The 21,609-nt window shown below is 44.2% G+C and overlaps 1 protein-coding gene across 2 annotated transcripts; it reads right to left on the bottom strand.

Moving 5' to 3' along the window:
- Positions 1 to 4,677: 4,677 nt before the first annotated feature.
- On the bottom strand, positions 4,678 to 20,542 carry MTHFSD (methenyltetrahydrofolate synthetase domain containing). 2 transcript variants are annotated; one of them, XM_014942596.1, is made up of 8 exons: positions 20,500 to 20,542; positions 20,203 to 20,306; positions 18,167 to 18,280; positions 17,451 to 17,564; positions 15,936 to 16,026; positions 14,886 to 14,998; positions 14,546 to 14,671; positions 4,678 to 6,009 (listed from the first exon to the last, which is right to left on the bottom strand). In XM_014942596.1, the coding sequence occupies exons 1-8, from the start codon at positions 20,525 to 20,527 to the stop codon at positions 5,497 to 5,499; spliced, it is 1,203 nt and encodes a 400-aa protein (XP_014798082.1). In that variant the 5' UTR covers positions 20,528 to 20,542; the 3' UTR covers positions 4,678 to 5,496. The 2 variants fall into 2 exon arrangements, with proteins under 2 accessions (XP_014798082.1, XP_014798083.1); XM_014942597.1 differs by lacking the exon at positions 18,167 to 18,280 and adding an exon at positions 18,327 to 18,440 and having other exon boundaries at positions 5,446 to 6,009.
- Between the last annotated feature and the right edge of the window lie 1,067 nt (positions 20,543 to 21,609).

Here is a 21,609-nt window from a genome sequence, read left to right as displayed (position 1 = left end):
GAGAGAAATCCCAGCACAGGCTTTTCCTCCCCCTCCTCGCCCCTCACTGCAGTTGTGGAGGAAGATACTAGATTTTTTTATTCTTTTTTCAATGGAAACCTTCCCCTAAAAACCATTTCTTGCTCCCTTTGGAGCAGTAGAAGATGATGAAATTAAAAAAAAAAAAGTCGTGACTTGAAGACAGTGTTTAACCATCCCCTTTTCTGATATATTGGATTGGTCTCCAAAGATAATGAGCTGAAGCCTCTGTCCTTAAAGACCCCTTGCTGGGAGGGGACCAGGGATGATGTGCATGGAGATCTTGGAGGGCTGGATGGGGACCTGGCTGTGGGACCCAGGAGAGGGCTTTACTCCCTTCCCACCCTGATGCTGAGGATCTGAGGATCCTCTCTTTTTTTTTTTCCTTTTTCTCTCCATAGAAACAAACAGTCTCTGACTCTTGTCACCCGGAGAAGACTACACAGCAACAGGGCTTGTTTACTCGCTGTTGTCTTGGGTGGATTGAAGCTGTGTGGCCTTGTCCTCGTTCCAGGAAATGCATGGCCATAGCTGTCTGAAGGAAAACCCTGATGATTGTATAGTTTTCAGCGCCGAGTGGCACTTAGCCACCTCGCTTTTTATTGTTAGCAGATCACAATGTTGCCTCACTGCTCTGTGCCACACACCACGCTGTGACTAATATCATTCAACAAAAGAACATCCCCTCCAAAGTGACCGTGTTCTCCAGCCTCACGGATCTGGTAGAGGCTCCATTCATCCCAAACTCTTTTCTCTCTGCATCTCTCCCACAAGTGAGGGTAGGAAGAGGGTTCAGAGTCACCTTGGGAAGGTCCTGTGGGTGCTGTGACACCTGGGGTGGTCGCTGCTGGATCCCACACCCTGAGAGAGGAGCTGGGTTTGCTCACACCAACCAGCCTCTGGAGCAGCTCAGCATCTTTCCCCTCTGAACCCTCCAAAAAAAAAAAAGAAGGAAAAAAAAAAAAGGAAAAAAGAGGGACGGGCAACAACAACATCCCGACTTGTTTGTGCCATGAAAGGAGCTGGAAAGAATGCGCTCAGCCACATGACAAGCGAGGCCATCAGGCTGCAGAGAGAATAGAAAGACCTCATTTTTAATTACTTCTGAACAAAGTTGGCTCAGTCAAGTATTTCCCATTGTACTGCTGAACTTTTCTTCTCATCACCCAGCAGTGAAGCGCGGGCTCCTCCGCTGCTGCGAGGGAGCTGAAACCCAGTCTGTGTTGGGGATCGTTGCCTTCTCCATCATGAGCAGACTTACCCATCTATCACCAGCGTTTCAGACTTTTCTGCAGCATCCAGGCACTTCTTTTGTCACTGTAGATGTCTTCATGATGAGAGCCCCACTGTCCTTGCAGAAAGAGACCAGAAGTGGTGGGAGATGCCTTCTCCCCATGGCTCCAGGTGTGAGCGGTCACAGAAAGGCATTAGAGAGAACTGGCCTGAAGCACCAAGGGCTCTGCAGTCCTAGACTGGTCCTTCAGCCACAGCAAGATCAGGGATGTAAGGGCTTGTAAGCACCTGAGATGAGGCACAAGCTGTTAATAGCCAAGTTCAACCAAGCAGCTATCAGCGGGGCCAGAACTACAAGGGGTACAGAATGAAGAATTATTATTTGAGTAAAGGTTCTCACCTTTAAAGCCTGTTAATTCAGACTGTAAATTCCTCAGGGCATGGACTTCATGGTTTGATTGTTGGTAAAGTATCTATCTTTGGTCTGGGCCACAATAAGATATAAGCAGTCTTTGGTTCCTGGAGTTCCATTATGAGATCAGAGTCCAAGGACTCAGTAAAATGTATTGCATTTCAGAGTTTTGTGGACTGGAAGTCAGAAGTGACTCATGCATAACGGATGTCTTCCTGAGCATGCAGAGAGCCTGAAACAATAGATCTAAGAGACGCAGAGTGCTCCATTCACTTTTTCCTTCAAAATCTGCTGCTTCCCCAACTAGGAACTTGGTCAGCCCACAAGAAAAAATCCACATCATACAGCCCCAGACACCAGAAGGCCATGTAGGCGTGTGCCTTGGGCAGTCTTGCATTACTTAATTAAATAGCAATTTAGCATTTTGCACTGAAATGTCTTTTAGCTAAAGATGAGCAACTTCCCAAGTGGCATTAAGGGCCCCATCCTTGTCACTGCTTCCCTTGTGTCCAAGACAGACGTTGCATTGACTTTAGAGCACAGAGGCTCAAACTCCTGCTGCGTTGGTACGTGATACTTTTCAAAGAGCGTGACCTATACCATCCTCCTCACAGGTAACTGTATAGAACAGCTTTGCTGCAAGTTGTGCTGTTTTTGTGGGTTTTTTTTTCAGAATGTAAATATTCAAGTTCTTGTTTTCCCTATGGGACTCCTACGGCAACCCAAAAGTGGTTTCTGAGGACTATTGTTTTGCCTCCATGTAAGCCCTTACTACTAGACCCTTGCAAGAAGCTCTGAACCCTGGTGAGCCTTCTGCAGCTCCAGGCTCCATTTTCAATAGCAGCTTGCACTAATTCCTTCCCTGCAGGTTGTTGCTCTTGAAGCAGGGATGACAGAAATGAACTTGAAGCTGCTGGTGCAGATGGGTTTGCAACAGGCTGCCAAACCCTGGCCGGGAGCAGCTGCTACTTTGAATTAAAAACACTCTTTAATGACTTTAAGATGGTAAGGCCCAGAAGACCTTGCTGTTTATTAATAACCTTGATCAAGAACAACTGCTTAAGTTGGAAATACAAATATAGCATCATCATCATCATTATTCCAGTCCATTCAAAATGCTAATGAATAGTGCATTAGCTTAAGCTTATGGTAATTATTTTTCTTTTCTGAGCCTAACTACAGCTACATACCTCTAGTGTATATGGCTATATGCCTAGTTATTATCTTCTCTGTAGAAGAGATAGAAATAAGAAAGAAATATAGATAAGAAGAAAAAATATATATATTATTTATATACCATATATAAAATATATAATATAAAGATATATATATCTATCTATCAATATATAGAATTGAATTAAAAACACTCTTTAATGACTTTAAGATGATAAGGCCCAAAAGACCTTGCTGTAAATAACCTGGATCTTATATCTATCTATATATTAAAAATATATATCTCTTATATATATATCTTATATATATAGATATATATAAGGAAGAAAATAGCCGTTTGGATGGTTAATTGCCTATTGGGAAAGCAATAAGATATTAGTACTGTGCAATGTGGTCTAACCAATACAGGACAGAAAGAAGTGCCAGGCTGGAAGAGAACTGCAGAGATTTGCCCACCTGGACACAGCCCTAGCACAGCTCACCCTGTGGGTTACGCACAGAACCACAACTGCAAACACAAAAAACCATCTAGACGTGTTTGTCCAAAGAAAACTGGCCACTGACTGGAGGCAGCACCGAGAGCAAAGCAAGGAAACGTAACACATCTACATATCACATAACATGTAAATGTATCTGCACTGAAACCTCAGATGTAAAGAAAGGAAGTAAGGCAGAGGATGAAATTCCCACAAATTTGACCAGGAAAGGCTGGTTCGACCTGTAATGCAACAAGGGAAGTTTGAGGTGCTGGAAGTTTTCACTGGCAGAACAGCTGCTTTTGAACTGCTAAGGTCAGCTGGGCATCTTCACCAAAGCAAGCAGTACTGTAAGAGTCAAAAAGAACATCGCATGATTGCATTACTTAATTTGCCATCATTAGGAAGGGAAAGGCAGTGACATGTCATTTTTTTTTTTTTTGCTTTTCTTTCCTTCCCTTTCAAAGTTCATGATGTAATGAGTATGTTTAAGTAGTAACATAACCCCTGACTCTTACACTCTTGGAGTGCACAAGCACTGAAACAAGACGCAGAGGACCCTGCAGTGATTACGTTATTTCAGACTGAGTGATACTGAAAATAATTTTGAGCTGGAGAAAAAGAGAGCTTTGTAGAGTTTGGCACTATTTTTTTTTTTCAGAAACCTTTCTTTTGCTGATCTTACAAGAAGTTGAAGCAATGCTTTCCTTGAATCCCTTTCTACAGAGTACATGACAATGACAAGAACTTTTTATTTAATACTGTACGAAAGGTCTGACCCTTGAGGCATAATAACGCGCTTAAAATATACTTATCAGTACCCTCTGGCTAAAAAAAGTTTCCAACTCATACTTAAAAAAATATCCATTTAGATGCTTACTTTGACTATGTGCCCAGCATCGATGGCAAAAGTGCTTCTGTTTAGAAAGGATGGTTCAGCCAAAATTCAACTTGTTTTTCAGGAATAGGAAACCGAAGGGAAGAAAAAAAAGAGAAGTAATAATAGCCATACCAAATAAATCATCATTCTCCTTTATGTCGTAAGTGAATGTTCACATGTGTGCAAATCTTACTGTTCAGGGTAGTACTTAACAGCATTTTCATGATGCAAAGTTGCCCGTGCTGCTCTCTAACCCTCATGGTTAGAGAGTCTGATGGTGTGGTTGCAGGAAGACTGCACTGGTGGTGACAAAAGGCACGGCAGGACCAGGCTTTGCTCCCATCTCCAGCAACCCTCCAAACATCTCAAGTCACCCACAGGTTTTGACCATGGTCTGTCTGCTTTTCATTTCCACTACAGCGGTTGTATATTAATGCAATTTCACAGAGGCAATGGGATCACACCAAATTATAAGAGACAAGACAATCAGAAAAAGTATCTATTTTATAATTATCTGCATCCATGAAAAAGGTAACTGAAGTGTTTGGGGGAAAAGCAGAGGAGAAACTGGTCTTCACTTTCCTCTGCCGGACTGAAATAAGAAATACAAGGTTTACTAAAGGCTGGATTCACAAAACAAAGCTGAGAAAGGGGCTACCATTTCTTCCACCTGACATTAATAGCTATTACAGAACTCAGTGGCTGAGCCAGTGTTTCCACAGCCCTTCTTCAGGAGCACAATAAGGGCAATCTCTCCCCCCAGCCATTTTTATGAAAAATATCCCAAAAACTCCCAACAGGCAAACCCTATTTTTTAGTAAACAGAATTGTAACTCTTAAGACAGATTTTCTGCAGCTGGCTTTTAAGCTCACGAGTACAAATCTGCAGGTACAACCTTCAGATGACAGAACACAATCACCTCGCTACATGTGGCTGCACACAGCTCCCAAGGGGCAGGTTTTTGATCCAGGCCTAACAAATGTACACACCGAGCAGCAAATCAACCCCTGGCCAACAAAAAACAAATACACAGAGTGTGGGTATTTTGTGGATAACTGTTTATGGAGAAACAGTCCTCCTCTCATCTGTCTTGACAAATACACTTTGCATGTACAGCTGGAGGAACGAGGCAGGCAAGTCAGCTGTGAGATGTATGCCTCATTTCTCTGAAAAGTTGGCTTCACACTTTGCTGTTTAGCCTGCAGTAACCAGAGGATATACTAATACCCTTGAAAACTTAGGTTGGCTTCTCACAAAACAATGAAAACTCCTTTTTTTCTTTTTTTTTTTTTTTTCCCTCTCTTCATACTCCTTTCTGACTATTGATTTCAACTTGCCCTTTGTTTCTCTGATTCTTGGCCAGCTCAACTCGCAAAGTATGACCCCCGAGGCTCAAGCCTTTCAAAGAGGATACAGCACTCTCTGCGGTTGCTTTATCCTTGTAATCGAGAAAAGCCCTGCGCTGCGCTCCTTGCCAACTCAGTCGTAAAGGAGTCGCGTGGAATTCCCTTAAAGCACATTTCAGCTCGCTCACTCTTACGCTGGGAGGTATGTTCCCCACATACACAGTAGTCATCGTGCCAGATCCCCCTAATCTGGGACTTAAAGGATCGCTTTCAACGTAAGGTTGTCCTCTTTGAGCTGAGCCCGCTGCAGCCTGCGGTCTTGTGTTTTCAGCCATCGCCTTCTCATCCAACGTGGTGGCATGTGCCAAGTCTGAATGTTCATCTTGGAGGGTAACATCCTTGCCAGCCTGCTTCTCTCTGTATCGAAGACTTTTTAGGATGGGGATTTTTTCCAGCATCTCATAGCTGACCTAAAAAGGAGGAAGACAGATACAATTAGGAGATTTCTCCCCTTCCAGAAAAAGGGTAAGACCATCAGGACCCATTTGCACCATAAAAAGAGAGGAACCTTACAAAATTGCTACCATTCAGAGTGCCAGAGCATTCAAATTGTTATTAATTGCTGGCCTGACTCTGAAGCTGCTCCCTAAATACACACTGTAGGACAAAAATAAACATTATTACTCTTTAAGCAAGCAGTACAATGTAGATCCAGCAGGAAAATCAAAACCAAACTCAGAACTATTAGATTCTGACATTTATTTATCAGGATGCTTTCGGATTTGCATTCTTATTGTTATCCCTTAATATTTGCTTTGACCAAGGGCCTGTGCTCCTGCTCTGGCAGAATCTTACCCGCCGACAATTCATCAGACCATCAGGCACTTTCATTCTGCAGCCCTCCTCGTGCTCTTTTCCCCCCAACACAGGATATCCCGTAGGCTGGGCCGTACAATGGGGAGGGACGATGGTGTGAAGTTTGCAGCTGGGGAGCGTGCCTTGTAGCGGGGCTCCTCTGAGTGTGGGCCCAGCTGGAGGCACGTTCTCTGGTGGTGGCACATCACCACAGCCTCCCTTCTTGTCATCTGACCTCCCAACACCACCCGCAGCTACTCATCAGATCCCACACCACCCCAGTCTGCTGGGTTGGATCACAGAACGGAAGAGGGCCTGGACACTGTACTTCAAAACTGTGAACCCTCTGTCCCTCCCATCCAACCCCAAGTTCACAAGCAGCTCTTCTGGAAGGGCTCTTCCTCTCAACAGCTGAACCCTATCCATCTCAGGCATGAGATGCCCCAGGCTGCACTCAGTGACTGGCAGGAAACACAGTGGTTCCCCAGCTAATGCGGTCTAGCTTTTGGCTTGCAGACTGCAGCTGGAAGGAGGAATAATTCGTACTTGGCTGCTGGACAAGCAGAACATCCATCAACACGAGATCCAATTCTTAAATTTAGGGAGCAAAACAGAGCCTAGGGAAGCAATGCCTGAGCTAGGAGAGACCCGAGCTAGTAGCCCACACAGTGTGAGCAAGCCTCTCTAGCAGGGTACTCAGCAGGCTCTGCTGGACTCTCCTGCCTAGAATGTGCCTGCAGATCTCCCAGCTCAGATCTCTCTCATCTCAGAGCTCCTGAATTCCTGGTTCTACAATTAGAGTCAGAGTGAGTCTGGATCAGGCTGCACCACACAAAGTCTGTAAATTTACAGATCTCTAGGGAGAATAGTGCCACTCTGAAGCGCCTTGAGGAAAATCAAAGACGGGGTGAGGGCAGCGTTAGGTTTAGGTAACAGGAAAGCCAGTCAAGAGAAGTCTCTGAAACATTCCCAGGGCTCCTCTTCTGAGGAGCAAACAAGGACAGTCTATTTCAGGCTGAAACTAAATAAAAATATGATTTACAAAAAGCCTGTCCTAGCTCTATCTTGTTAATATATTATCTAAGAGAAGAACAGGACTAACCAGTGTGGGCAGTGGCCACCCCCATTCTGCCACACTGAAGACCCAGAATCAAGGTGTTTGGGATCAGGCCCTTTAAACAAACAAACTCTGACTGATAAATATTTCTGAACAAATCTGGCCTGATCTGGCAGGCAGTACAGCAAGGCAAGGACTTCCTCTGGGGCTCTGGGAGCCTCCACACTCTGAAAGGTATATGCCATATTCAGATTTTGAAGAATTATTGCTCTGTGGATTCTTGATCTGATTTGTTTTTCTCAGCCAAGAATTCAGACTGCTGTGTTTGACAGTAAACTCCCCTTCCCTGGGCAATACAACATCAAACCAATGGCTGAAGCCATCTTACTTTGTTTTTACTGGCCAACAATTAGGAACATTTGTTGTCCTCTGTCAAATTTCTATGTGAAATGTAAGCTCTATGCTAATTAAACCAAACAGGAATAACATTTTTCTATTCTCATGCAACTCATCACTCCAAAGCACAACCTCAACCTCTTACCAAGTGTACGTACAGTTCCTTTCACCCTGAAATTAAACTCAGTTCCCAAGGCATGGACTGGATGTTTCATTAGAAAGATCAATGCTACCAAGGGCAAACCCTCAACACGTTGTAGATTAAGGGAATCAAAGAGGTAGGCACCGAGAGGATAATCTCAGGAACTCCCAGCCTTTCAATGACAAACCCAGGAGAGGATTTAGATAAACCAGGGACCAGCACACTCTCTGAGACACTTCAACTGGCCAGGCTTCAACATGGCCCCTTCCCTCACTAGAGTCATCAGTAGTTTTTGGCATCTGACTGGAGCTCTTGGAGCTACTGTTTCAGGCTCCCTGCAAAGTCAGGAAGATGTCGTTACAACAGCATATACATCTTCCTAAGGGCTATGAACTGTTACTTTCTATAAAAGCTGAAGCTCTGAACAAACACCATCATGAAGTGAACCTATCACTACCTTAAATTCAGCCCTCTGCAGATATAACAGTAAGTAGTCTTTTCAGTACCAAAGCAACAAAGGCAATTGATTTGGCACTTGGGATTTTTCTTGTAATAGAAAACATTCTGTAAAGAACCCTATATTAGACAAGTTCTGACACTGTCAAATGACATCCTTCTGCTGCATAAAAGAGACAGAGGATTTACCTTAAGGGCTGTTTTCCCTGGGGTCTTGGAGAATTCTTTCAGCGGGGTCAAATCTTTCAAATCCTTCCCTATTTTTCCCCACTTATATGTCAAGGAAAGGCAAAAACTGAGTTTGGGCTTTCATCAAACCAATTCACTACCTTTTTTGGGGTGCAAGGGGTGAGAGCCAAAAGGGCAAAGAGGGCAGTGGGTGGCAGAGGAGAGGAAAAAGCTTGCTCTGCTCTGTTGCAAAATAGCAAACAAAAGAACTCTGTGGTAGTACAATGTGTTGCTAATTACGATCATGCAAAAAGTTTCTTTTGTCTTGTGAGCTGTGGAGGATTGCAATGATTTATTTCCATGTGGAGGGAGGCCAAAGATATTCCTCCTCTCTTTCAAACAAGCTGCACGTTTCTTGGTCCTGTGCCGGCTGGTCACTCCTCCCCAGCCTTGCCTGCTGCTTTAGGCTAAGTGAGGATGCACGGGGCTTGGGTTCTACCCCAAAATCTGGTTGATCCAGTTCCGTGAACCTGGGCAAACCCAGTGGAGGAAGCTTCTGCCCTTGCTTCCCCCAACCCTATAAAATCAAGGCCAAACCATTTATTGATGTTTGTAAACTTCGTATTGAGTGTTGGGATTGAGCTTAATGATTGGCTTTGGCACCGAAGCCAGCTGAAGAAGTTTCCTATTATCCCTTGACCACCAATTCCCAGGCCGGTTCCATACTTCAGCCCTCTGGGGTTGGCCAAGAGAAGGGCTTGTGGGTCTGTGCTGTAAACTCAGTAACTGAAGTGATTCAGGTTAAAAATAACTCCACCAAAGGCAATTAATCATTTAACAATCCTGCCCGCTCCCTGCCATAGCTGGGAGAGCCTTGGGGAAAGAGGACAGCGGGGTAGATGAATTCTTCTGGCACACAATTACCAGGGCTATGGGAAAGGAGCTGAGAAGGGAAATGTGGCCCCTTTTCTGACAGAAACCTGAAGAAAACAGCCTTGGATGCTGAGGGCCAATACAAACCTCCCAGCACTTAACCCTGAGCATCCACTCTTACAACACCTGGTTTGGTCCCAAAACAACGTACTGGCAGATGGACTTCTGCAACGTCTCTGCTGGAACATCGGGGCTCTCTGGAATAACCCTCTGTTATTCCAGAACAGTGAACGCAGCCACTTTCAATATTTTGCTGGGGAAAATGAAAGATGTGTTTGTCCTCTGACAGAATGAGTAATGCTGACCCCTGATACAGTGCAGGCCAAGCCAAACACCACTTTGATTTCCCTGGCAGCAGAGGCAGTGCAGTGGTGATGTACGGCAGAGGAGGGCAGGGCAGCTATCGATTGGAGAGCATGCTAGGTCTGCTATTTGATTCTGCTTCACACAGCCACCCATCTGCACACACCAACTGATGTAAGAACACACAGCTCGAGATGGAGGGAGATGCTGCTGCTGCCCTTCCTTACCATGGAAGCTGAAAACAAGACCAAACAATCTTTAGTACAGCAGATCCACCAGCCCTTCCGAATATTGAGGCTGGTGGACAGAAGGTGTTTGAAATATTCATCTCCACACACCCTGAGTGGTCTCTGACCCTCGACTTCAGGACAGAGCCCATTTCTTGTGTTGTCTCCTTAATCAAGGAGCACTGAACTCACAGGGATTTAAAGCACAGACAAAGCCAAGACAGCTAGGACAGGCCAGCACAGTCGAACATTTTATCATTCATTTGCACAAAATGTCCAAATATGTGCACGCAATCCGAGGGCATATTTCTGGGAGCTGGCAGCCCGTGAAGTCTGCTAGTGTCCCTCAGGAGAAACTTATGCAACCCACATTTGGAATCCATCAGCAAAAACTGATTCCATGGACTCTGCAGCAAGGGTCAGATTTGCAAAGGTGTTGAGATGTTTAACCACGCGTGGAAACGTGCCCTGCTCACGCTATCCCTCCAAACAACAAAATAAAACAAACCTTGGCTCAACTGACAGCAATTTTCTTCTGATAGCAACACTCTGTCCCCGCTGAAGGTTTTGCCAGCTACAATGTGTGAATTTTTTGAGCTCTGAAACAACATCATTTTACTTTCCAAATATTCTATCACAGACCCGAATCAAAAGCTGTTTGTTGTCAGATAGTTTCCATCTCTGCCACTGTGAACTCTTTCAACATTAGACCCAGGGATTTCCCCCAGTTCATTTCATTTTGGGAATTTTTTTTTCCTACTTCTGTAAAATTCTCAGCAAAAGAATGATTAAAGAAACAGAAGGAAATGCTTGCTAGGATCTAGTGATTTTTCCACCAACTACTCTCATTTCCCTCTTCATGACCCCAAATATTTTAATTGGTCTGTATCGTGTCAATTTAAAATAAGCACAGCACAAATAACTTCATAATTGTGACAAATATAATAGACAGTGTCACAGATAAAGATCACAGCTACTCCATACAAAATACTAAATGAGAAAGTAAGTCGTTTCATGAATTTAGAGTTCCCAGAAACAATGGGTTAGATTTTCAAGACAGATGAAGCCAAATAATTCTCCACTGGCATCCAAATAAAAGTTTTCCAGAGTGCTCAGCTCTTAGCAGCTCCTGCTGTCCTCCAGGAGCACATACTGATTTCTCAAAACCCTGAACTCAGACGCAAAAAACCTACCTATATACACACTCCAGTACAGCCTCTGTATTTAGATGTGTTTCTAGAGCACCTAGCACTGATACAGATAAAGCTTCTTTGGTATTAATAGTATTGTGGCTCTTACACTTCCTTGGAAGTCTTTAAATCAGGATTTCTACGACAAAAATCACAGCAAGTAATTCACATCTTCCTGTTTGGAAAAACATAACTACCTCGACAGCACGAAATAGCTCAGCTGGAAGTTCTGCGCTGAGAAGAACTGGAAAGAGGCAACTGAGGGCAAATCATGCCAATTACCCCAAGAAGTGAATCATTTACTCATAGAGTAACACCTATTTACCCCATCCCCATATCTGACACACTACTTCCTACATAGCACATGACAAGCAAAAACACTCCAGGAAAAGCAATACCTCTTTGAGCACAGAAATCTAGCCTGGAGACATGCATTTTGTTTTTACCTCTTTTGAGCTGAAAACACAGTGTAGGTATTAATGGCTATTCATCCTAATAGTTTAAAAAAACGAACATCCTTTACAACAATGCTTAGCTGTAATCCCATGTTTGCAAACACCTTTAATTTAAGCTCTTAAATCATTGTCTTGGCTTGATCCAGCCATGTTCCTGAAGGATGAACTTTTTTGCAGTGTATTTTACGCATCACACACCTTAACAATAAAGTTAAGCTGCTTTCTGTTGACAAAACACCATATTTAGAAGTGGGTTATTTATTTACCCACTACCTCTTGGTTCATTTAGTTTTGCTCTGGGGAACAAGAATGCACCAGTAAAGCCAGGATTTGAAGGAGAAAAGGATGCAGAGAAAAGGAGGAGGAAAGGATGTAGAAGCAGCTAGGAAAAGCCAAAGGATAAACACCTAAATACCTCCTATCAAATCCTGCATTTTCGACACCCTGTCGATTAACTAGACCTCCCACCTCCAAGACCCTCTGTGCAAGAATTGATGACACCATTACCACCACAACCACCAACAAAATATATACAAATTTGTTCAGCTCCCCGTGAAAGAGTAACCCTAATTTCTTTCTTCCTCATGCAGACAGAAAACTGTGTTCCTAGAATAACAGAAATGTATGATTACCCCTGCTCTGGCCAGTAATCTGCAATATTCTTATCTAATCAACATATGCTCTGAATTTCACTGAATTTCACTGAATTTCTAGAGTTGGAAGGGACCATAGAGATCATCTAGTCCAACTCCCCTGCTGAAGCAGGATTGCCTAGAGCTAGAGCATGTTACTCAGGACTGCATCCAGGCGGGTTTTGAAAATCTCCAAAGAAGGGGACTCCACACCCTCCCTGGGCAGCCTGTTCCAGGGTTCCGTCACCCTCACCGTGAAGAAGTTTCTCCTCATATTTGAGTGGAACCTCTTATGTTCCAACTTGTGCCCGTTGCCCCTCGTCCTCTCGGTGGGAACCACTGAAAAGAGTCTGGCTCCCTCCTCCTTCAACCCTCCCTTGAGATACTTGTAGGCGTTGATAAGGTCTCCCCTCAGCCTTCTCTTCTCCAGACTAAAGAGTCCCAGCCAAAAGCAGTTTTAGGTGTTAAACCAAAATTCAAATATTCAAATAAAGGTTTGATGGTAAAATGTGCTCCATTCTCAGTGAAAGCTGTAGGAAATTCACCAAGAGCTGTGTCTTTCAGAAAACACCACTAATGTAGAGATTACTACAGGAAAAAAAGTTCACTGTCTCATGCAAACTGACTGAATTCAGCGTGGCACAAGCTTTAGATATGACTCTACCAAGCACCTCCTCAAGGTTTAGACACAAGCACAAAGGAGCTGTGGCAAACACTTCATTAGTTTATGAGGTGTACATTAGAACATTTATCTTGATTTTTTTCTCTAAAGAGGAAAGAAATGCAAAGGTAACACTGAATTTGATACAGTGCTTGGAACTGACTGACTTTTCATGAATGGTAAAAGTTGCACAAAAGTTTAACCACCCCTGCAAGAGACTCTGTTCCCCAGACCTTTGAAAAGTGTCCCTGCTAAATGGAAACAGACAGAAAAAGTGACAAAATGTTAGCAAATGTTACTGAGATTGAAGTCTGACACTAAGACAGACAGACTGCGGATCAAAAGTATGTTGGCAAGATGGCTGGGGCACAAGGGGTAGGCCATTAAAACAATTACATTCAATAATATCCTAAAAAAATTACGATTCAAAAATAATTCAATGGAAAAAATGCACTAGTACAGACAGAGCTTTTATTTATTTATTTATAACCTCAAATCCTCAACCACAGGCAGGGTAAAATACTCTCCCACCATAGGAATAAAAATAGTACTGGCTAGAATTGTTTGTTGTAGATACATTACCTTAACAAATTTAACTCTTTTTGCTGCTTGGCAAGTGCTTAACAAACAACTCTTGATTTCCCTAGAAGTATTCACTAATAATTCCTCAGTGGTTTCTGCAAGACATGGGTGCACTATTCTTCATTTCAGTGTTCCTACTGTGACTCAATCATGCAGGATTGTGTCTGCTCCCTAATGGAATGATTTTAGGAATGAAAATCTAATGACAAAGAAAAAGTTTTCCCAGCATGAACTTCCAGTAAAACAATTCACTAAATGCTTTTCTGAAACCGTTTGCAAAGCTGCTAAAGTTTGGGACAATCTTGGGGTAAGGGGAGGTCAAACCCATAAAACAATATTTATCAATAAATAACGATTCATGATTTAAAGCAGTATAAAGACACTATTCCTCTACCTGAAAATGAGCTCCAGCCACAAATTCATCTATCCTTTGGAAATTAATCCCACACATCCACTACGTAAACAGCAGTGTACCAGCCACTAGGTCATACTTTCCTTTCACGACCAGAGCAGCACATTTTCTGCCCATTCCATGTGGCCTAATGCCATAAGGTTCTCTCTATGGTGCTGTCTCCAGAAAAAGAGCAGAGACAATTTCAATGAGCACTGAGGAATAAAACACAAGGTGGAGAAGCCCCTCAGCTTACTGTTATACCGCAAACGACTACAAGAAATTATGTCTATCTTAAAAATCCACAATGTTTCCAGTGACTCTCACCCTATAATCCATTTGATACAGCAACCTCAGCTTCAATAGTATATTTCTCCTCCTCAACATTATCACCTAAAAAACACTGAATACATCTGCTGCTGTTCTGTTTCATTTGACAAACACACTTGCTCCTTTTCCAAGTATTTCTAATACAACAAAGGTGGTTTTATGTAAAAATGGGGGACGTATCAACAGAATGTCAGTACCAGTAAACCACTGTTAGGAGAGGTAACTTGCCTTATGCCATAATATTCCCTGAGGTTTCGGTCGTTTGCAATTAGTCTTGATAGTTCTTGTTGGAGTGAGTATATAATCCACAGTTAAATCGTGATCATCAAGAAGCTCTTCTGCTATGTCAACCACCTACAAAGAACAAAAGACTTAGTAAATAATTAAAAACAAATTCACCAAAATTGCACACCGTTCCTGATGTCTCACAACATACGAAAATCCGTCAGTGACAACGGAAACAAAGTAAAGATGCTTCACCAACATCATTCCAAGTCTCTTCTTGAGGGGTACCATTCAGGACCACACAGTTCTGACTCGTCACTTGAGAGTGGATATTTTAACTTACCTGACAGTCATGCACAATGGTAATTACAGGTGTATCCTCCTGCACTGCACCCATTGACACCATCATTGCATATTCCATGTCTGCATAACCTTCCCCTTTTCCAATTCTCCAGCCTAAAACAGACAAAACCAAATGAGAACACAGGGACAGCTGAGTGGAAAGGATGGTAACTGTCAAAAGCTTGCAATTAAACTAAGCAGTCTGCTGCGGATAAACCAAGCACAGAGTTGTAACCCAGGAAAAATTCAGATCAGTGTCTCTCACAGAATGCAACTTTTCTTCTAATCAGCACTGAAATTAAAATAAAATATTAGTTTCAATGAACTCCTGGAGGATCCCAGTCTTCTAATCAGCACTGAAATTAAAATAAAACACTAGTTTCAATGAACTGGAGGATCCCAAAAGCCTCCCATTCACAATAAATCACATTTAGTCCAATTCAGTTAACACAGAAGCCTATTTACCTATTGTAATTAGAATTCTCTATTCATGTCAAACATAGGTTACCTTTATGTGGGTAAAGGAGTCTGGGTCACGCACAAAGAACATGTTATTTTTAGGCAATGGATAAAGCCAGTGGAAAATTTTTCATCACCAGCAGGTCTTTAAAATACTAAAAAATGCAAAATCCAATCCCCAAATAGGTATTGAATCAGCAGCTGTAACACGTGTCCTTCCACATACTCTGTGAGAGCAGATCCTCTAACAGGGAGCCCTCTGATTCTTTTAAAAGACAAAAAAAACCCCAAAACAACCAAACTTGCTTGCTGGAATGGTTCTACTGAAGGCCAAAACACTGGCCTGCGTGCTCTAAACCACTCTGCTGCCTGCACACTAAGTCCTGGTGGCATAGTGTAAAGCAGGCATTGATTTCTCCTGGTTGGATTGGGATCAGTGACTTGCCACACAGACGAGACAGAACTCAAGACCATAATTCAGTCCCAAATACACGTTTGAGTCTGCCAAAAGGAACACGTAGTGTAACCTACTGACATTGTGAATCGTGACTTAAGACCCTCCTCCTGAAAACCTTATGAGGCTTTATCTTACCTTTTTCAGAGACAGCCACTGATCCTACAACAACCAAGTCCACTCGTGCTTTCCCATCAAGACCCACAGGCACACTGTATTCTTTTATACCCTGCAAAAAAAATATAATTTCAGTCACAGAGTGCAGAGTCTTCCAACCAGTGAGGCAGAAATCCAGAATATTTTGATAAATCCAAGTAACTCCCCACTTTTTCAAGTGTTTCTTCCATGTATAGCCAAGCTGTACATGTCTGGAAAGTTATCCTCTAGGGAATCCTAGAATACATTCCCTACTACAGTGACAAGAATTTTGGCACACTTCAAGGAGAGCTAAGGGAGGTGGGCACTTTTCTAAGCAAGGTTACTTATTTAGGATCAAACTTTGTACTTTGAAACCCTTTACTGGACAGCTATTTCTAAAAATAAGGGCAAACGACACTTCCTACCCTACTACTAACTTAAAGTCATAATACGTAAATTCATGCCCATGAGGAATATCAGAGCACTACACATTCTTAATTCTCACAAATTTAGACAGGCCCTTCTCTAAAGAACACATCCTAGCAAAATTCTGTCCAAAGCTGCAGAAATTAAAAATGGTGTTTACTTGGATTTTCAAACATCAGAGGTTTAGAACTTTCAAAAAGATATCTTGAGATTCATTCACTCTTAGTACTATCTGTACAGCATAATGTAAATCTTCCTCACACCAATTCAACTTTGTGCCGAGTTAATCCTCACAATACAAAGGCAAACATTTTCTGTGTAGAGCACAAACCCCAAAAGATCAGTAATTTGTGGCTGACTATCAGTAATAATGCTCATTATCCACTTCACAGCAATGTGGTAAGAATTGTTTGCACAGTCCTTTGTAAATATGAACTGCTAATAGTGTTTATTCATTAGCATGCCTGCTTGGGGAAAAAGCCAGACACATGGTGGTAAGATCACAGATCAGATATGGGGCCTGAAGCAGGTCAAGAGACAGGTCTCTTTCAAAAGTGCTCTTCAACCCTGAAAAACCTAATTAGTTAATGACTTTAATAGAAGTTCCAACAAAGAAAGTCGCTACTAATTACCATCCATTTACAACCCTCAGTTGTACACAGGATTACTCTAGAACTTTATTGCCTTTAGCAGAAGATAAAGAAAGGAATAAAACCCACAGAGCTGGCCAATTCATTTTGAACAAGTTATGTTTTCATACCCAATAAAGATGCGGATAAATAGTGCCGGTTTCTCAGTGCCAAATGACTTCAGCTGTACAGTATGGCGTTTTAACACCAGAGGGCAGCAACACACCACATTTCAAAAGAAAACTTCACAAAATATCGATACCATTCTGCTAATAAAATACAGCAAAAAGACTAAATTTCCTCAAAAAAAAAAAAAGGCAGATGGATACACAAATCCAGGAATTACATAATAGCAGAAGAGTATTTCAGGTAGCATCTGTTTTTCCAACCTCTACCTGGGCTATCATAACACAACATCCTACTACAAGTTAATTCAGACCTCCCCCATTTTCATTCCTACTTGAGACGTGGCACATATTCGCAGGATCTCCTTAGTTGCACCTGAAGGTGGAACAATCCTATTGAACAGCCCAGTTCTCAGACGTGGTGTGGGAACCAACAAAGTCTTCCTTGCCTGTGTAACAAAAGAAGTTATCACATTAAAAGGAGGAGGGCTGCTAAAGAAATATTTTTACTGTCCCATAAGTCTCCACGTGGTCAATCATCTTATTTGATACACAGCAGTTAGCATTGTTGATTGTGTAGTGCTTGTAGATGAGTCCCCTCCAGCACAGCAAAATTCCAGACAAGATTTTATTTAAGAAACAGAGGATAAGATCAATATCTATTGATCTAAAGTGCATGTCTACAAATGAGCCGTGCATATAAGCTACTGAACACGCACAGGTCTGAGGTAAGTCTGTCACACGTTCATCTTGTGATAAAGGTAGGGCAATTTGAGGCAAGGCTACCTTACGTGTTTTGGGGAATAAGAATACAATGACAGTGAAACAGCTATAGCTCTGCAGAAACACGTTCACTTCCCCAAACCCTATCTGTACCTTTGCCAAAAGGATGCCAAAGACATCCTTACATGAGCAACCTTAGGCTTGAGCATGAGGCTTAGGACTGGTAAAGCTCCTGCTGGAGAAATGTCAGGCATTGGCCATGAGATGCCACCAAGCGCTGCGCTCTGTCCCACTCTCCCCCTCAGGGGTGCAAAGGTGCCTTCATTACCTGCAGCGCCGCCAGCCGAACACCTTCTAGAGGCTTGTCAGGATCCACTTTAATCTCACGTGCTCTGCTGAACACATCCAGCTCTTTAATAGAGCAGCAAGCCTGGTGAGACCCCTGCACGAAGGAAGGAACCAAAAGAGAAGGGAATGCATCCACTTACTTCCAGCGTTAGAAAACGAGCGTTCTTCTGGGGAGCATCAGGATTTATTTTTACAGTATTGGCAGCTTTGAACTCCTGCAAACCCAGAAGCCTTGTCGCAGCGTGGGAAGCACCCTGTTTTTGTAAGATATCAGTGCATCACCAAGGAGTTCACAGCAGAGATGGGAATTTACAATCCTTCATCTTATAGAGGCTCATTTCCCCCGATTTTAAGTGAGGGACGTACTCCTAATTTTGTGATGTTCTCTATGGGAAACTCTCACATACCAACAGATGCTGAGCAATTAGTACCTTCCTGGCCTCAGAAAAAGAGAGGATGTAAGTACACTCACTTGGCCTAACTTCACCCTCATTCACCTTACTGAGAGCTGGAGAGCAATTTCCCTTTTTAGTCAATGAATACAACTGATTCCCTTAAACACAAGCCATAGTCAGAGACTCTTTTAGATGAAGACTTTCTGAACAAGGCTCTCTCTTTACAGAGATTATACTGAACTCAGAAGATTCACTTCTTAACTGAGTAAGGTGCTCAAGCTTAGCAGAGCACACACTCCTTTTGTAATTTAAGCTGCTATTGCCTGGCTTACAGATATTATACTGAACTCAGAAGATTCACTTCTTAACTGAGTAAGGTGCTCAAGCTTAGCAGAGCACACACTCCTTTTGTAATTTAAGATGCTATCACCTGACTTACGAGCATGATAAAGTCTCAGGCTTCCTCCACCACCTTCAGCATCTATTGTACCTCAGCTGCAAATGAAGGCAGAATGTTTCTTCCAGTACCATGAGAAAAGGCATAGCCCACCTCCTAATGCTGCTCATGGGCTAAAAAATTCCCAACACACATGCCCATGCCTCAGCTGCAAATGAAGGCAGAATGTTTCTGCCAGTACCGTGAGAAAAGGCATAGCCCATCTCCTAATGCTGCTCATGGGCTAAAAAATCGCAACACACATGCCCACAATGCTATTCTGGTCATCACCTCTTCAACACACAACAGATACATGGCTGCACACCTTGAGCTTGGATTAAAACAGGCAGATGGTAAAGCGGTTGCCTGAGTAACTGCAAACTTGAAAGTCCTCTTATTTCTTCTTCCCACCCATCAACCCAGAGACACAATGAAGCCAGACAAGGAGGAAGGATTCTCTCCCCACTGCCCAGCAACATTTTGCCAGCAATAATCTGGCCACCATTCCCATTTCAGCAACATACTGTATGTTCCTAGCGTAAGTCCTACAAGATGGGTGACCTCAGCTTTCCATCCCAATGGAGCTGCTGAAGACCCTGGAGAATGAAATCTAGTTCCGAATGCCTCAGTTTGCCAACACATAAATATATTTATCTCATTCACAAGGTGCTTTTGCATCCACTTATTGAAATACAGCCCACACCTGCCATGTCTTGCCAGCTACAGACCATAGAACGGTTTGGGTTGGAAGGGACCTTAAAGATCATCGAGTTCCAACCCCATCATGGGCAGGGACACCTCCCACCAGACCAGGTCGCTCAAAGCCCCATCCAGCCTGGCCTTGAACCCCTCCAGGGATGGGACATCCACAGCTTCTCTGGGCAACCTGCGCCAGTGCCTCACCACCCTCATAGAGAAAAATTTCTCCCTGAATACCTGCACTTCTTTATTTGCTATAAATTATACACACATGCTGTTCGTGTCGTGGTGTTTCCCAGAGCTCTGCCACCCTCCACCGCCGCTCACCAACCGCACAGCCCGCGGGGACGCACGGTTCGCAGCTGCTTGCGTGCTGCAGCAACAGGCGAGGAGCAGGCAGGAGAGCTGGGGAAGGAGGATGCTACCAGCCTGGGGGAAAGGGAAGGGGAAAGGCAGCGGCCCAAACCCGCAGCCGGGTGGCCGTACCTGGAAGTTGGGGATGCGGCGGTGCACGGGCCGCGGGAAGGCGGCCAGGCCGCTGGCCTCCAGGTAGTCCCACACCTTCTCCCGCACGTCCTGCTTGGAGGCGCCTGGAGGGGGAGGAAGGCAGAGCTGAGGGGGAGGAAGGCAGAGCTGAGGGGGCGGCGGGGCGGCCGCCTCACGGGGGAGCGCTGCGACCGCCGCCCGCCCGGCCCCGCCATTCCCCTCCCTCAGAGCAACGGCCGCGCTCGCGCCCCCCCCCCGGCCCGGCTCCACGCGCCGTGACGTAACCGCGCCGCTCACCCGCGCGCAGCCTCACGCCCCCTTCCATGGCGGCGGGGGAAGAGGGAGAGGCGGAGCCTCCGCTTTAGCCCCGCCCCTCGCACGCCCTGACGGCGGCGCGGAGGGGCCAAAAAGGCCTCGAAGGCGAAATGGAAGAGTGGGGTTGTGGGGTGGATGGCGGCTGGGGGTCCCTGCCTTCGCCTGGGCGAGCAGAGCCTCAGGGGAAGGGGAAGGCCATGCTCCGACACACACACATACACCCTTCCTTGTGGGGTGTAAAGGCCGTGAGGGAGCCTGGGGTAATGGAAGGTCCTTTCCTCAGGCAGGAGTGGGGCATGAGGGGGTCCCACACCCCAAAATCTGCAGCAGCAGCTGCAGCAGCACCGTTCCCTCTGGAGTTCGACACAGAAAAGGACACCCTATGTCATTAATGTGAGAATGGTCTCCCACCTTATGGAAATACCATGGTTTTTCGATCACGTGATAAAGCTGGCGGGGGTGGGGGGGGGAACCCCCACTTTTCATAAAATAAACTCCCAAATCAATCGGGGTTTTTTTCCATATGATATTGGCTGGTGGTGGATAAAGCGATACCCAGCCTTTACGTGGGCTTCTGGGTTTCCCAGCTGTCGGAAAGTAGGCTTCTCGCTTGCCTTTCGCAGAATAGTAAATTATTTGCTCACACGATTTATTATTCATAGAATTAATGTCGTTTGACAATTACCCCAAGAAGAGGGAGGACGTTGAGAATCCCGACATTCCTGAGCGGAGTGGGACGGAAGGGTCATGGGAACAATGAAAGAGACGGAGGTTTATTTTAAAGTGTGTCGGGGAAAAGGGAGGCTGGAGGGGAGGGAGAGGGGGGGGGAAATGGCTTTTGAATTTGGTTTCTAATCTGCTTGGCTTGGATGCTACCGACACACATCCACCGTCAGAGCCGACTGTTGCGCTGCCAGCCCAAAAAGCGGAACAAATTCGGATGCTCCTCTCTGAATAGTTACAGATGTAGCCGGGCAGATGCAAACGCCTTTTCTCTCTGCGGCTGCTGTCGATTGCTGAACTGGGTTTTTTTTCTGGTTTTTTTTCACAGCGCGAATCGAAGGCCAGGACTCTGCTGGTTTTCAGGAGTCT

The sequence above is a fragment of the Calidris pugnax genome, unplaced genomic scaffold (genome assembly GCF_001431845.1).
Source record: "Calidris pugnax isolate Ruff unplaced genomic scaffold, ASM143184v1 scaffold28, whole genome shotgun sequence".
Lineage (NCBI taxonomy): Eukaryota > Metazoa > Chordata > Aves > Charadriiformes > Scolopacidae > Calidris > Calidris pugnax.
Note: the sequence above shows the minus strand (reverse complement) of the source record. Positions and strands in the feature narration are given on the sequence as shown.